The following is a 17178-nucleotide window of genomic DNA, read 5'->3' on the forward strand; positions in this document are numbered from 1 at the left end:
TAGTCTGTAGACAGAGGCCACCAGGCATTACAACAATCGGTAGACAGAGACCAAGAAGGGCAATTGTGGTGCCACAATGGTTTCCAAGAATCCTAGCATAGATTATTTGAGTTAAAATTGGTTTACTTTTACCAAGGGGCCATTTGGAGGTAGGCCCACCCCAGTACCCAGTGTGTGTGTATTCTTCCAAATAGTGTAGAGGTGCCATAGGCACAATCAGAGCACTGTATAAACATCAGAGGTCCGCGGTTGTTCAACGTCCTCCCAGCGACTATAAGAAATATTGCCGGAATGCCGGACTACCATGATGGTGAAATATGGATCTCAGAGTACAATCTTTTCAAATGTGATAGGAAACACCGGCTTCAGGGTGGGGTCAGCCTCTACATCAAAGACACACTCATCTGTACTGAGCTGCTAAACACCTCAAATGATATGGTGGAAGTGCTGATAATCAAAATAGAGATCCTAAATGTACTTATTGTCTTTGTATATAAGTCACCAGAGGCAAACCCTCAGCAGTTTAAACTCGAACTAATGAAAATAGAACACTGCTTGGAAAACCTCACAAATCCAGCTCCGAACATCATCCTGCTTGGGGACTTCAACCTACGGCACCTGAAATGGAAGCACCTGGCTAATACAGTAATATCAGAAAGAATACCAGGAAGTAGCCTAAATGAACAGGCACATGCAAATGACCTGCTACAGATGTGCGACAGGTTTGCCTTAAACCAGCAAATAAAAAAACCAACTATAAAGAACACGCTGGACCAAAATTTTCACTAATAATGATGAATTGATCAGGAACATAATGATTACAAATACCTGTTACTCAGATCACAACTTAATTGAAGTTATGACAACCATGGGGAATAGACCTTCAAAACCAGTCCAGATTCCCGGTGGAGGAGATTTCAGCAAATTCAACTTCAATAATAAACAGATAAACTGGGAGCAAATAAACAAGGTCTGCACAGAAATAAACTGGGAAGAACAGCTAGAAAATGCATATCTGAACCAGTGCCTGGAAAAAATAAGCTCAGTAGCACTAAAAATATGTTTAAACCGCATACCCCTAAGAAAAAAGAGGAAGAGATGCAGATTGGAACGAGAACGTCGTTCCCTATATAGGCAAAGAAAGCGAATCGCGGAACAACTTGAGTCGCACCCTATCTCAAGAACGGCGAAGAAGGTTATGTAGAGAAATAGAAACAATTGAACTCAAGCTACAAGAATCATACAAAACCCGGGAGAGGCAAAGAGAGCAAAAGGCCATCAGTGAAATAAAGAGGAATCCGAAATATTTTTTCTCCTATGCAAAATCAAGATCAAAAACCACATCTAGTATCGGGCCCCTGCGAAAGGGAGATGGAACTTTCACCGATGACAACAAAGAAATGAGCGAGCTACTGAGGAAGCAATACGACTGTTTTCTGCGAGCCATTAAACGCACTAAAGATTTCTAACCAAAATGAGTTTTTCATGGATATGATACCAACATCAAATCATATATCAGACGTCACCCTATCCCCACTGGATTTTGAAGAAGCCATAAACAGTATGCCTATGCACTCTGCACCAGGCCCGGATTCTTGGAACTCCATATTCATCAAGAACTGTAAAAAACCACTATCACAGGCCCTCCACATTATGTGGAGACAAAGCCTAGATACTGGCGTTATCCCTGATATACTAAAAACAGCAGAGATAGCACCACTTCATAAAGGAGGAAATAAGGCAGAGGCAAAAAATTAGACCGATAGCACTAACATCGCACATCATAAAAAATTTTGAGAGAGTGCTAAGAAGTAAGATCACAAAATACATGGAATCACAGCATCTGCATAACCCCGGACAACATGGTTTCAGAACAGGGCGCTCTTGCCTGTCTCAGTTGCTGGACCACTATGATATGGCATTAGATGCTATGGAAGACAAACAAAATGCTGATGTAATTTACAAAGATTTCGCAAAAGCTTTTGATAAATGACCATGGTGTTATTGCACATAAAATGCGTTCAAAAGGAATTACCGGAAAAATAGGTAGATGGATCTACAATTTCCTGACTAACAGAACACAATGTGTAATAGTCAACAAAATAAAATCCAGCCCATCAACCGTGAAGAGCTCAGTCCCCCAGGGTACTGTGTTTGCTCCAGTACTTTTTCTCATCCTCATATCGGACATAGACAAGAACACAACCTATAGCACTGTATCATCCTTTGCAGATGACACTAGGATCTTCATGAGAGTAGGCAACATAGAGGACACAGCAAACCTCCAATCAGATGTAGATCAGGTCTTTCTATGGGCTACAGAAAATAATATGGTGTTTAACGAAGATTAGTTCCAGCTCATGCGCTATGGACAAAATGAAAATATAAAAACGGCAACCACGTAAAAAACTCGAGCAAATCATAACATAGAACGAAAAGGCAATGTCAAGGATCAGGGTGTACTCATGTCTGAAGACTTTACCTTTAAAGAACATAATAAAGTAGCCGTCACAACTGCAAGAAAAATGACAGGTTGGATAACAAGAACTTTTCACACTAGAGATCCTATACCGATGATGATACTTTTCAAAATGCTTGTGCTCTCTAGAGTGGAGTACTGCTGCACAATGACAGCCCCTTTCAAAGCTGGAGAAATTGCTGACCTGAAGAGCGTGCAGAAAACCTTTACTGCTAGAATCCACTCAGTAAACCATCAGTAAAAATTATTACTCAGTAAAAAAAAGTAACACATCTAAATTACTGGGACCGACTAAAGAGGCTAAATCTGTACTCCCTTGAGCACAGGCGGGAGAGATACATAATAATTTACACGTGGAAAATATTAGAGGGGCTGGTCCCAAACCTGCACACAGAAATAACATCACATGAGACCAGAAGACATGGCAGGATGTGCAGAATACCCCCATTGAAAAGCAGAAGTGCAACAGGTACTCTGAGAGAGAACTCTATCAACATCAGAGGCCTGAGACTGTTCAACACGCTTCCGCTACACATAAGGGGCATAACTGGCAAACCCCTCAGAGTGTTCAAGAGAACTGGATAAGCACCTCCAAAGGATACCTGATCAACCAGGCTGTGACTCATACATCAGGCTGCGAGCAGCCGCATCCAACAGCCTGATTGATCAGTCCAGCAACCAGGAGGCCTGGTCGACGACCGAGCCGCGGGGACGCTAAGCCCCGGAAGCACCTCAAGGTACTTGCCCTACCATCTACATGATTTGATGCTCTGCAAATACAGCACACATCAATTCATTGGCACACTTATATAATAATTATTTGAGAATATATAACAAGTACTTTATATTTAAATTATTTTTTTTTATATTTGTAGCTATACAATATTTGTATCCCTGGTTTCCATACAGTATATTCTAAACAAAATATATATTAACAAAACACATCACAACAAATAGTTGACAGCTGGTAGACTGCCAAATAACAAAAAGAGCTTTGAATATATGATCAGATATTCTTGAGATGGGACAGGAACCAAAGACTCGCCAGGTCCAAAAAGCACACTTGAAGCCTCCCCAAAACCTCCATTCATTCATTCACAAACTTCTCCCAAGACCATCATGAATTAATGAATGAATGCATGATGGTCTTTCCCCCAAGACCAAATGATCCAAGGTATGATCCAAATATTGAAATATATTCCCCAAAGATCAAAATATCCAAGATATGATCAAAATATTCAATCAAAACTAGTGACATCAAATCAGCTTATAGAGTGGGTATCAAATCAACAGGAGGGTATAAATAACAGGAGAATTTGAGTTAAACTAGATAGCTGCTTCCGCAAGTCAGACCTTTTCAAATCTGCAGTCTCTAGTAAATCAAATGTTTATGTGAATAAATGTCTGACCAGGTTCAGACAAAATCTCTTATTTAAACTGCGGGGTTTCTGGAAAAATTCCCCTGTAATTAAACATTGTTTTGTGGGAGACAATACAATTATAGCTAGGGGGACTGACACTGGAAAAACCTATTTTATAACAACTGAAGCTCACCTCAAATCTCCTGAATGACTGTGGGATAGCTGCTGAATAACCAGAGTTCAAATTATAACCTCATTTAACTACCAATGTGTACTTTAGCTCTGCCTTTCCTTCCAAAAGGTTTTAACTTAAAAAAAAAAAAATGGGTCTTCTTTATTATTGTCTCTTTTTTTCTTTTTTTACTTCCTTGTTCCATAGTACACTGGCTTTGCCTGTGTCCTCTAGTATAAACTTTATCATCCAGTGTACCTCAGTGTATCTCAATTTAATCTACCACATTTTGTTTTAGTGTTTTAGTGTAACTTTAATATTAAACTATAGTGTACTTGTTATATTATAGTAAGTAAGCTATTAATTTTATAGATTTCATAATTGCTTTTTGACTTTTATTGGTCATCCATTGTTATTAATTATTCTAGTTCATTTTTACTTTAAGTTCCAATAAGTTTTCATTACTTAAATTACCATTAAGTTTATATTACTTTACAATTTTTAAATCTTTAAAATTTATAACTAAAACTGGACAAACTGGAGGAATGGCCCAAGAATATATACACCAGTTGATTGACAATTGAAACACAGGACCATAGAGCCAATCCTCAACCCCTGCAAACACAACTAGGTGAGTACAAGTTTTGCTTAGAAATCGAAGAATGAGTTTTGATTACCTGTCACAGTTGTATCTTGAGAAAGTCGGTGTTTCTTCATTTTTTTCAAGGACTTATCCTCTTGCTCTACATTCTTGTCTTTCGCTTCCCTGATCTTCCTCTTTTGATTTTCCTGAATGTGAACTGAAAATAAGGAAAACCTGAATAAAATATATATCCTCATTAAACAAAAATTGTGTTTCTCTACAGCTGCAGCTACAGATAACACACAAAGCCTCTCTACTTGAATTAATGCACATGCTACACACACAAACACAATACTTCAAATCTACAAAAGTGACAGCAGAGAAGACCCACTCAATTATAGACCTGTATCATTGACAAGTGTAATGTCAAAATATTGAAAAATCTTTACCATTGTTATCATTGCTGTCTTCTTATATGTGCTGTCAATCTGCTGTATGGTGTCTATTAATCTTGTTTAAATTACCAATCAAGCTGTCAGTGTAATCAATCAGAGCTTTAATATACCAATGGGCTTTAATATACCTACTATTCTCTCTCATCTCATTTTTTTTCTTGCAATGTATTTGTTATTTTATTAATTCTGCTAGAATTTACCTAATTAAAATTATCTATTAGATAAATGACCTGCCTGAAACGCTGCGCATACTAGTGGCTTTACAAAATTGTAAATACTATGCTATGTATTCTCACAAACCCAATGTACCTTCTTGTATATAAATAAATAAATAAATGAAATATATATATATATTTATATATATATATTTATATGTTGTACCTAGTAGCCAGAACGCACTTCTCAGCCTACTATGCAAGGCCCGATTTGCCTAAAAAGCCAAGTTTTCATGAATTAATTGTTTTTCGACTACCTAACCTACCTAACCTAACCTAACCTAACTTTTTCGGCTACCTAACCAAACTTAACCTATAAAGATAGGTTAGGTTAGGTAGGGTTGGTTAGGTTCGGTCATATATCTACGTTAATTTTAACTCCAATAAAAAAAAATTGACCTCATACATAATGAAATGGGTTAGCTTTATCATTTCATAAGAAAAAAATTAGAAAAAATATATTAATTCAGGAAAAATTGGCTTATTAGGCAAATCGGGCCTTGCATAGTAGGCTGAGAAGTGCGTTCTGGCTATTAGGTACGACATATATATATATATATATATATATATATATATATATATATATGTCGTACCTAGTAGCCAGAACTCACTTCTCAGCCTACTATTCAAGGCCCGATTTGCCTAATAAGCCAAGTTTTCCTGAATTAATATATTTACTATAATTTTTTTCTTATGAAATGATAAAGCAACCCTTTTCTCTATGTATGAGGTCAATTTTTTTTTATTGGAGTTAAAATTAACGTAGATATATGACCGAACCTAACCAACCCTACCTAACCTAACCTAACCTATATTTATAGTTAAGGTTAGGTTAGGTAGCCAAAAAAAGCTAAGTTAGGTTAGGTTAGGTAGGTTATTTAGACGAAAAAACATTAATTCATGAAAACTTGGCTTATTAGGCAAATCGGGCCTTGAATAGTAGGCTGAGAAGTGCGTTCTGGCTATTAGGTACGACATATATATATATATATATATATATATATATATATATATATATATATATATATATATATATATATATATATGTCGTACCTAATAGCCAGAACGCACTTCTCAGCCTACTATGCAAGGCCCGATTTGCCTAATAAGCCAAGTTATCCTGAAATAATATATTTTCTCTAATTTTTTTCTTATAAAATGATAAAGCTACCCATTTCATTATGTATGAGGCCAATTTGGTTTTATTGGAGGTAAAATTAACTTAGATATATGACCGAACCTAACCAACCCTACCTAACCTAACCTAACCTATCTTTATAGGCTAGGTTGGGTTATGTAGCCAAAAAAGTTAGGTTAGGTTAGGTTAGGTTAGGTAGGTTAGGTAGTCGAAAAAACATTAATTCATGAAAACTTGGCTTATCAGGCAAATCGGGCCTTGCATAGTAGGCTGAGAAGTGCGTTCTGGCTACTAGGTACGACATATATATATATATATATATATATATATATATATATATATATATATATATATATATATATATATATATATATATGTATGTTGTACCTAGTAGCCAGAACGTCATACTCGGCCTACTATGCAAGGCCCGATTTGCCTAATAATCCAAGTTTTCCTGAATTTATGTATTTTTCTCATTTTTTTCTTATGAAATGATAAATCATTCCATTTCATTATTTATAAGTTAATTTTTTGAAATTTGAGTTAAAACTAACGTAGATATATGACCGAACCTAACCAACCTTACCTAACCTATCTAAACGTAACCTATACTCACACAACTAAGTCAATAATTTATGTTCCTAATATAATATAATAATAATAATTCAAATAAACTAATTGGAAACAATTTATTGAAAATAAAGTAAATCAATCGGCCTATTAGGCAAATCGGGGATTTCATAGTAGGGCAAGAAGTGAGTTCTGGCTACTAGGTACGACATATATATATGTGTATGTATATATATATATAAAAGATTTCTTACATTCTTGAACAGACACTAGCATGCATAGCTTTTTGGGCAAGTCCTTAATCCTAATTTTAACACTCACATTCCCAGTAAGCAGCTCATATCAGCTGTCTAACTCCCAAGTACCTATTTACTGTTAGGTGAATAGGTGCATCAGGGCAAAAGAAACTGCCCATTTGTTTCAGCATCTAATAAAAATAGAACCTTGACCCTTAGGATTACAAACCCAGAGCACTGTCCACTGAGCCGTCAGGCTCTGATGTTAATTTTAATATTACTGTGAACTGGAATACATGAAATAAATTATATCAGCAGTCAAGTATAATACAACTAACAATTGAATTAATAGTGGTTCAGAACGGACCGAAACGTCTTTGTATTTTCATCTTTTTGTGTGTGGTTAGGACAACATTCTTCAGCAACATTATTGTGACTCATCAGCTGTATAAAATACAACTACTTTATGCAACAAATCAGTAATGTAATTGTGGAACCTAAAAACTTGTCTAAAATATATACAAGTTTTGCTTTGAATTTAAAAAACGAAGAATGAGTTTTTATTACCTTTAATAGTTGAATCTTCGGACAGTCTTCGTTTTTTCTTCATTTTCTTTAACTTAAGCTCTTGCTCCCCATTCTTTTCTTTTGCCTCACTGATGTTGATATCTTCTTGGGCATCTATATTATTTGTTGGTATCTTGTTGACACTTGATCCATTGTCCTGCATGTATGCTGAAAATTAAGAAACATGCGTAAATTTAATATGGTATCATCATTACAAAATATGTCCTCCAAAAAACTTTAATTGAAAGAAACACTGAAATGTGAAATTTGGCAGCAATGATTAACTATGTCATTATGGGAATTTTGGTACCCATATGTAAAGGAAGTCTCATTATCTGATGATATAGACCTGATGCAAAGTAAAGTGTGTCAAAATTATTTGCACACCCTCCTCCACTATGTGATGGAGTGAAAAAAGATATGTGAATTCGGATAATTCTATAACAAATGTTCAAGACATGAGGAAATATTTCATTCAAAATGATCCGCTGCCAGAAATCTTGGTCAAATATCACCAGTTTGCTAACTGTATGTAGTAACTAAGTGATTGTAACCTATCCACCGCTGTCCACTGGATGGAGGCAGTGTGCAAGATAAACATATCAATTGTGACACTAGCTCTCCACACATGTCAGTTGCTTAATTTAAAATCTGTACTCATGGTCGGTCTCGAGCCCCTTGTCAATGTGGTGATGTGCATGGAATTATGTAATTAGGTCATCAAGATTGAAACTTGCTTAGCTAAAATGAATTGCTTGGTTCAATCCCGGAGCCAATTAATTATGTGCCTCTGCAACCATTTCCACTACCGCTAACAACATGGATATGGGATGCATAATATATGAACTAAACTACTGTACTATGTAAATGCTTTTCATTATTGCCAACACAAAGGAACATGCAGGTTTTATGATTTTCAATGTTAGCTTATGCAAAATAATAATAATAATAATTACCAAGATAAAACAATTCGGTGAGATTATTAACATTTTTGCTTGACAGACCACTTCCTGGTAGCATGCCCTTTGTGGTATTTCTATTGCCGACCTCGTGGGCCTCGTAGCCTGGTGGATAGCGTGCAGGACTCGTAATTCTGTGGCGCGGGTTCGATTCCCGCACGAGGCAGAAACAAATGGGCAAAGTTTCTTTCACCCTGAATGCCCTTGTTACCTAGCAGTAAATAGGTACCTGGGTGTTAGTCAGCTGTCACGGGCTGCTTCCTGGGGGGTGGAGGCCTGGTCGAAGATCGGGCCGCGGGGACACTAAAGCCCCGAAATCATCTCAAGATAACCTCAAGACCTTAAAATAGATGACAGCAACTTGATAACCACCACCTTGTAGCTTAGAGACCTGCAATACAACAAAATAGTTACAAATATAACAAATATTTTTAGTGTTAATTTGAACACAGTGTTCAAGAGATATGGCTTCAATTATAAAAAAAAAAGAGATTAACTTTATGATTACAGAATATAAGATGGGATAACCATAAGCTTCTGAAACAGACAGCATCCCTCCCTCATACAGCATTGGGTACATCTGCAAAAGTGCAGAAGTACCGAAGTAGCTTAAGATGTACTTTTCTTACCTAGTTTAAGAGACCTACTGATAGTTATATCATTAAAGTATAATTACATAACTAATGGAAATTAAAAAAATATAAAATAACACAAAAATACTTATATAATGCACATTACTTTATTATTAACATCAATAAGTACAGTATACACCAAAATTGAAAATGTTAATACTAATTAATTATCAAATGGCTTAAAATCTGTTTATTTGTGGGAAAATTTAAAACCTAACAGAATGGATATTAATACAATATGATACAATTCTAATTGAAGAAATAACAGAATGCATGAAATACTTACAGATTTTTTCATGGCTTTAAATGATCTGCAAAGGTTTTGATGCTTAGCAGCTCTTCGACCCATTTCCTTATATTTATCCTCCCGCTCTACATCACCCTTACGCTTTTCATCTATAAAGCTGTGTCCACAGTTGCAGAAATGTCGACGAACACTAATGACATTACTGCAGATGGGACAACACCGCTGGAAAGGTTTCTTCTGGCCTGTAAATAAAGATAATCTGGGCAATCATAAAAAAAAGAGTAAAATGTTTAAAATGTAATACAGTGGTACAAAAAACACAGTAGCAGCATAATGAAAGACCACAAAGCAGTACAGTGCTACAGAAGACTGAGCGGAGAATTGTGATTGTATTATTGAGAACCTGTACAGCACCAGATTTTATTAATTACACAAGTAAACCAAATTTAATGTTTAAATAAGAGAAGAATAATCTGGAATTTTCAATGTAAATCAAAATTGCATATTTGTGAACTGCAAATAATTGAATTGGGACTCAAATACTTATTTTACTAAGTTTTTTGATCTTCCAATAACATTAAATTAATATTCAACTTAACTAACATTTTGTGGTATTAATAAAGTTTGAAATAGATATGCAATTTTAACAGACAAAATTGACAAAACAAAATTAAGATTTTATACTCTATATCTAATGATAATATGAACTTACACCCAAATAAAATTAATAACATACAAAAATAAAATTTAAAGTATATATTATAAACAAATCACAATTATAATGTAACTTACTTGAATTACTGGAAGCCATTGCTGTAATGTTCTCTCAGATAGAATTGTTGACAATGTTGTAATGTTGCAATTGATAATGTTGTCTGATTTAAATTTTACCTAAAAAAAACAAAAATAAATTATTAACAGATATACAATAGCATCAGTTTAGATTAATTATAAAAAAACAAAAATGCATATTTTTCATATATATTTTTCATGCATATTTTTCTACCTTGCATATAAATGCAAGGTAGAATGCATATATGCACCACTAAGATGGTGGTGCATGTATTTTATAACACATTTGAACAATGAAACTCTAAAGATGATACAGAAGACACAAGAAAATTGGCACTGTAGGAGACATTGAAAAAACAGAAATAACATGATTTTAACAGTGATAAGTTACAGGTGCTGAAGTATGGTAGAAACGAGGAAATTAAATGAAACAAGGAACACAGGACGATCAGACCTACTCTAAGAAGGAAAAAACATGCAAGAGATCTGAGAATTACGACGTCTGACGACCTCACACTTTGTGAACATAACCGAGCAAATATAGTGGCGGCCAGAAAAATAATGGAATGGTTTATGAGAATGTTAAAATTCAAAGACCCTACCCACAGTAATGCTAATACTATTCAAATAACTGGTGCTGTCCCATCTTGAGTATTGCTCGGTACTGACTCCCCCTTTCTGAACAGGAGAAATCTCTGAATTAGAGGAAATAAAGAGACCATAAACAGCAAACATATAAATGATAAAACATCTAAATAATTGAGACCGTCTCAAAGCTCTCAAAATGTACTCTCTGGACAGGACACAAGAATGGTATCAAATAATACATATATGTAAGATACTAGAGGGCCAGGTCCCAAATTTGCACAGCATAATATAACAACATACTGGAGCTAAAGATACAGAAGGAAATTAATAATAGGTGTCATAGGTACAATCAGAGAGCAGAGTCTTAACAGTAGGGGGTTCAAGGGCTGTTTGCTAGGCTAGGCAAGGGTAGACTAGGCTTGGCTAGTGTTGGCTAGGTTATGCTAGGAAGAAGTAGGCTAGGCTGATTTACTCCACCAGTAATTGGCGGTCTGTCTAATTACAAGCTACCACAAGCTACACAAGCTTCACATAGCTTCCTGGCAATATGTTAGTAATGAATAAATAAGATATATTTACTCATTATAATGTTGGTACTGAATGTACAACACGAAAAAACATAATTTTAATCTGAAAAAGTATCTCTTTATAAAGAAATTAGACGAAAATAAAGAAATGGTGACACCAAATCAAGTCGACGATCCAAGCATCGGTTAGGTTAGGTTTGGTTAAGCTAGGTTAGATTTGGTTAGGTTAGATTTGGTTAGGTTAGATTTGGTTAGGTTTGATTAGGTTAGGTCAGCCTAACATATCATATTTATTCATTACTAACGTATTGCCAGGAAGCTTTGTGAAGCTTGTGTAGCTTGTGGTAGCTTGTGGTAATTAGACAGACCTGTAATTGGGGGGAAAGGGGGGAGGGGGGAACCTCAATATAAGCCTAATTTGTAGCTTCCTGTTCTCCGACACAATGATTTATTTTACGTCAGGCTTTCAGCACAGCCGCATAAAAAAACCTGGTTATTTATTTATTAATATACGAGATGGTACACTGGGGGTTAAGAGAGAAAATAGGAATAATGATGATTTTACAATCTTGCCCGAAACGCTATGCGTACTAGTGGCTTTAGGTATTGTATGTACTACCTCTATCTATAAATCAAACAGAATGTTTGTACTGTAACTCTGCATCTATGTATATATTTTTCCTAAATCAATTATTATTATTATTGTAAAGCCACTAGCACGCATAGCGTTTCGGGCAAAGATCCCGTACCCAGAAGCTGGGTATCTTTGGTTGCCCTGTGACTACTCTTATGACATTCCCTAACTCTTTATGACATTCCCTAACTCTTATGACATTCCCTAACTCTTATGACATTCCATAACAGTATTGTTAAACTAATAACAATGAACAGTAGTTCAATATTACCGGAATAATCCAACTCATGTGGCCATGTTTTTGTTGTGAAGCCCGGTCGATCAGTTCGTATACATCATACCTTCTTACGAAGGTTAGAGTCTTAAAAATGTCTTACCATTGCTGAGAAATCATAAGATATAATTATTTACAATAATACACTGGTTGTTTTTGTTGATTTAGGGGCGATGACATGAGTAAACTGGTTATGTTGTGATGATTTAGGGGCAACGAACTGTGGTTATTAGACTATGTTTTGTACATAAGCAAAAAAAACAAGATGTAATTCTTTTAATTATAACAATAATAACGACAAAAAGTTAATAATTAATGTACTTGTTAAGCAAAATTCGCAATATCTTAGTTTTCTTTAGGAAAAAAAAAGACATCTGGAAAAAGATCTGCATACTATGTCTTACATTTTATTCCGTTATTTACACTAAAAGAACAATTAAACGTACACTATCGGCCGTGCCTGGTGCACGAGCACCAGGCACGGGCACCGGGAGCATCCCAGACACTGCCTTAATCGACTGAGATTAAGGCAGTGTTATTTTCATTCCTTTAGAACAAGGAAATCTCATTCTTAAACTGTATAATATGAGCTGCGCAATAATTGCTGATCTTCAATAAAGAAATTCTGGAGGGTTTGTGCAAGGATTAGGATGAGTTAGCCTAGTTTTTACTGTATATCCGTTTCTGGTTACTCAAGGGTGACAGTGGCGGGCAACACGAGAATAAATATTTGTATAAATTCCAATTTCGATCAGATCTACTTGGGGATAGTTTACAAATGTTCGCCATGAAATTTACGTTTTCTTTAATAGCCGAAGAGCTTATTTGAGAAAACAGTATGGCATTGAATCAGCGTGGTAAAACAATTGTATTATTGACACGACGAGTATAATCGACGTAGTTTTTATATATGTTGCCGGCCGAACACATCCTTATGTGACGTTTTATACTTATGTTCTTCTAGAACATTCTATTGCGAACACATTGGTACAAAAATGAAATACGTACATCGAAAACTAATGTCAGAACAGTGACAAGAGTATACACTTTTAAATATGGCCGCTCGATCGCCGATACACTAATTTCATTTGGGGAAATTTATTTTTTCATACGCCGTTTCGCGACAATTATTTATAACTGATATAAATGTTGCAAAAGAAGTTTATGATTAAGTAACATATTACACATTAAAAAAAATGAATACATTAATACCTAAACAGTTTGTAAATACAGTGATAAATTGTGCCAAACATTACACAATATTATTTACTAAGAAGCGTATGACAACTCAAAACGGCATGATTTCAACAGGATTTTTTATAGTTGTCAAAAAACTCTGATTTTAATTATCAAGTATTTGTCACAATGTATTTTATATAATTATGAGGCAGTGGAACGACCAAATTGTTCTGTATTATAAATGCATAATGCTAAATTTCTATATACATAACAGTAAAATAATGACCACCTACATTTAAGGATAACTAGGAAATAGTAACTGGAAACTTTATTTGAACGAAAATTCAATACCAAATTTCTTAGATGTTTTTCTTAATATAAAGATCAACAGTAACGAATCTTATTCATTATGGACAAATTAACAAAAAAAAACATAATTTTCATTGAGGACCATGTATTAGAGCATACTTAGTCACTTATATATTAAAAGTATTGTGTTTTTTGAAACATTGGGGTTGTAAACAAACAGAACGGCCTACCCGAATAGTCGTAACATAAGAAGTTGTACATGTTTGCTAATTTATTATTTGATAAATGATTATTACTAATTTACGACGACTATAAAGGTTTCCCATTAGTTAAATTACTGTAGTGTGACTAAATGCTACTACAAAACATATATAAATCCTGGGAAAGTCACAATGACCAGCGACATTAAAGCATAAAAGACTAAATAGTAACAGGAAACTGTCGGCGAACGAAAAATTCATTTCCAAATTTATTAGATGTTTTCCTAAATATAAAGATCAATGGGCTGGAATTTTCTGGATTATGGCCAAATTAAGGCAAAAATATATGTATTTTTACTTGAAGAACATATATCAGAGCATAGTCAGTGAGTTATAGAATAATAAGAGTGTGGTATTTCATTGTATAACAAGAGATAGTCCATGGAAGCGAAAATAGACGTAGTTTAAGACAAAATAACGTCCAAAAACAGCCGTAGAGTCAAACGGCAACAGTTGACGTTCTTTTTAAGAGGACAGGTTGGTGTGTGTGCATGGTAATGGTGGTTAGGAGGTGTGTGTGTGTGCATGGTAATAGTGGTTAGGAGGTGTGTGTGTGTGCATGGTAATGGTGGTTAGGAGGTGTGTGTGTGTGCATGGTAATAGTGGTTAGGAGGTGTGTGTGTGTGCATGGTAATAGTGGTTAGGAGGTGTGTGTGTGTGCATGGTAATGGTGGTTAGGAGGTGTGTGTGTGTGCATGGTAATAGTGGTTAGGAGGTGTGTGTGTGTGCATGGTAATGGTGGTTAGGAGGTGTGTGTGTACATGGTAATGGTGGTTAGGAGGTGTGTGTGTGTGCATGGTAATGGTAGTTAGGAGGCGTGTGTGTATGGTAATGGTAGTTAGGAGGTGTGTGTGTGTGCATGGTAATGGTGGTTAGGAGGCGTGTGTGTGTGCATGGTAATGGTGGTTAGGAGGCGTGTGTGTGTGTGCATGGTAATGGTGGTTAGGAGGCGTGTGTGTGTGCATGGTAATGGTGGTTAGGAGGCGTGTGTGTGCATGGTAATGGTGGTTAGGAGGCGTGTGTGTGTGCATGGTAATGGTGGTTAGGAGGTGTGTGTGTGTGCATGGTAATGGTGGTTAGGAGGCGTGTGTGTGTGTGTGCATGGTAATGGTGGTTAGGAGGTGTGTGTGTACATGGTAATGGTGGTTAGGAGGTGTGTGTGTGTGTGCATGGTAATGGTGGTTAGGAGGCGTGTGTGTGCATGGTAATGGTGGTTAGGAGGCATGTGTGTGCATGGTAATGGTGGTTAGGAGGCGTGTGTGTGTGCATGGTAATGGTGGTTAGGAGGTGTGTGTGTGTGCATGGTAATGGTGGTTAGGAGGCGTGTGTGTGCATGGTAATGGTGGTTAGGAGGCGTGTGTGTGTGCATGGTAATGGTGGTTAGGAGGTGTGTGTGTGTGCATGGTAATGGTGGTTAGGAGGTGTGTGTGTGTGCATGGTAATGGTGGTTAGGAGGCGTGTGTGTGTGCATGGTAATGGTGGTTAGGAGGTGTGTGTGTGTGCATGGTAATGGTGGTTAGGAGGTGTGTGTGTGTGCATGGTAATGGTGGTTAGGAGGCGTGTGTGTGTGCATGGTAATGGTGGTTAGGAGGTGTGTGTGTGTGCATGGTAATGGTGGTTAGGAGGTGTGTGTGTGTGTGTGCATGGTAATGGTGGTTAGGAGGCGTGTGTGTGTGCAGGGTAATGGCAGTTAGGAGGCGTGTGTGTTTGTGTGCATGGTAATGGTGGTTAGGAGGCGTGTGTGTGCATGGTAATGGTAGTTAGGAGGCGTGTGTGTGTGTGTGCATGGTAATGGTGGTTAGGAGGCGTGTGTGTGTGCATGGTAATGGTGGTTAGGAGGTGTGTGTGTGTGCATGGTAATGGTGGTTAGGAGGTGTGTGTGTGTGCATGGTAATGGTGGTTAGGAGGTGTGTGTGTGTGCATGGTAATGGTAGTTAGGAGGCGTGTGTGTGCATGGTAATGGTGGTTAGGAGGCGTGTGTGTGTGTGTGCATGGTAATGGTGGTTAGGAGGCGTGTGTGTGTGCATGGTAATGGCAGTTAGGAGGCGTGCGTGTTTGTGTGCATGGTAATGGTGGTTAGGAGGTGTGTGTGTGTGTGCATGGTAATGGTGGTTAGGAGGTGTGTTTGTGTGCATGGTAATGGTAGTTAGGAGGCGTGTGTGTGCATGGTAATGGTGGTTAGGAGGTGTGTGTGCATGGTAATGGTGGTTAGGAGGTGTGTGTGTGTGCATGGTAATAGTAGTTAGGAGGCGTGTGTGTGTGCATGGTAATGGTAGTTAGGAGGCGTGTGTGTGCATGGTAATGGTAGTTAAGAGGTGTGTTTGCTTGTGTGTGTGTGTACTCACCTATTTGTGCCTGCAGAATCGAGCTGTAGCTCTTAGACCCATTTTTTCTAACCTTTGGTCGTCTAATCCAATGACTCCCGGCCTATTTCCCTATCTTACCTGCTTTTAATGTTATGAATGGAGTTAGTGTGTACAATCTGCTCTTTTATGTTATTCCATTTACTCACTTTCTTTACGCTAAAAACTAATTTTCTAACATCTCAATGAAACGTCTGAGTTTCAAGTTTCCATCCGTGCTCCCTTGTTCTATTGGTATTCATTGTAAGCATTTCCTCTCTTGCCAACTTGTCAATCACTCAATTCCTATGTCATTTCAGTCCCTTGTCAATTCCCATTTTATACGTCTGTATTATGGCTGCCCTCTCTCCCTCCTCCTTTCTAGCGTCGTCAGGTTTAGTTCCTTCAGTCTCTATTCGTACGTCATCCCTCGCAGCTCTTGGACGAGTCTCGTTCCAAACGTCTGCACCTTTTCGAGCTTTCTTATGTGTTTCTTTAGATGAGAGTTTCACGATGGGGCGGCATACTCTAAGACTGGCTTCACATAGTCGGTATACAGAGATTTAAAAGCCTCCTTATTCAAGTTTCTGAGGGATGTTCTGACTTTGGCCAGAGTAGAGAATGCGGCTGACGTTATTCTATTCATATGAGCCTCTGGA

The 17178-nt window shown here is 36.9% G+C and overlaps 1 protein-coding gene across 2 annotated transcripts in view; it reads right to left on the reverse strand.

Moving 5' to 3' along the window:
* The window catches only part of LOC138360127 (glutamic acid-rich protein-like), a 13142-nt gene extending 469 nt beyond the window's left edge, over window positions 1–12673 (reverse strand). Inside the window, exons 1-6 of one of the 2 annotated variants that reach the window (XM_069320069.1) lie at window positions 12427–12673; window positions 10407–10505; window positions 9654–9856; window positions 8965–9126; window positions 7777–7944; window positions 4690–4812 (exon numbers count right to left, since the gene is read on the reverse strand). In XM_069320069.1, coding sequence (XP_069176170.1) covers window positions 4690–4812; window positions 7777–7939 — 286 coding nt within the window. In that variant the 5' untranslated portion in view covers window positions 7940–7944; window positions 8965–9126; window positions 9654–9856; window positions 10407–10505; window positions 12427–12673. The other variant, XM_069320068.1, reaches the window with a different exon arrangement.
* Window positions 12674–17178: the final 4505 nt, after the last annotated feature.

This window comes from Procambarus clarkii, unplaced genomic scaffold (genome assembly GCF_040958095.1).
Source record: "Procambarus clarkii isolate CNS0578487 unplaced genomic scaffold, FALCON_Pclarkii_2.0 HiC_scaffold_97, whole genome shotgun sequence".
NCBI lineage: Eukaryota > Metazoa > Arthropoda > Malacostraca > Decapoda > Cambaridae > Procambarus > Procambarus clarkii.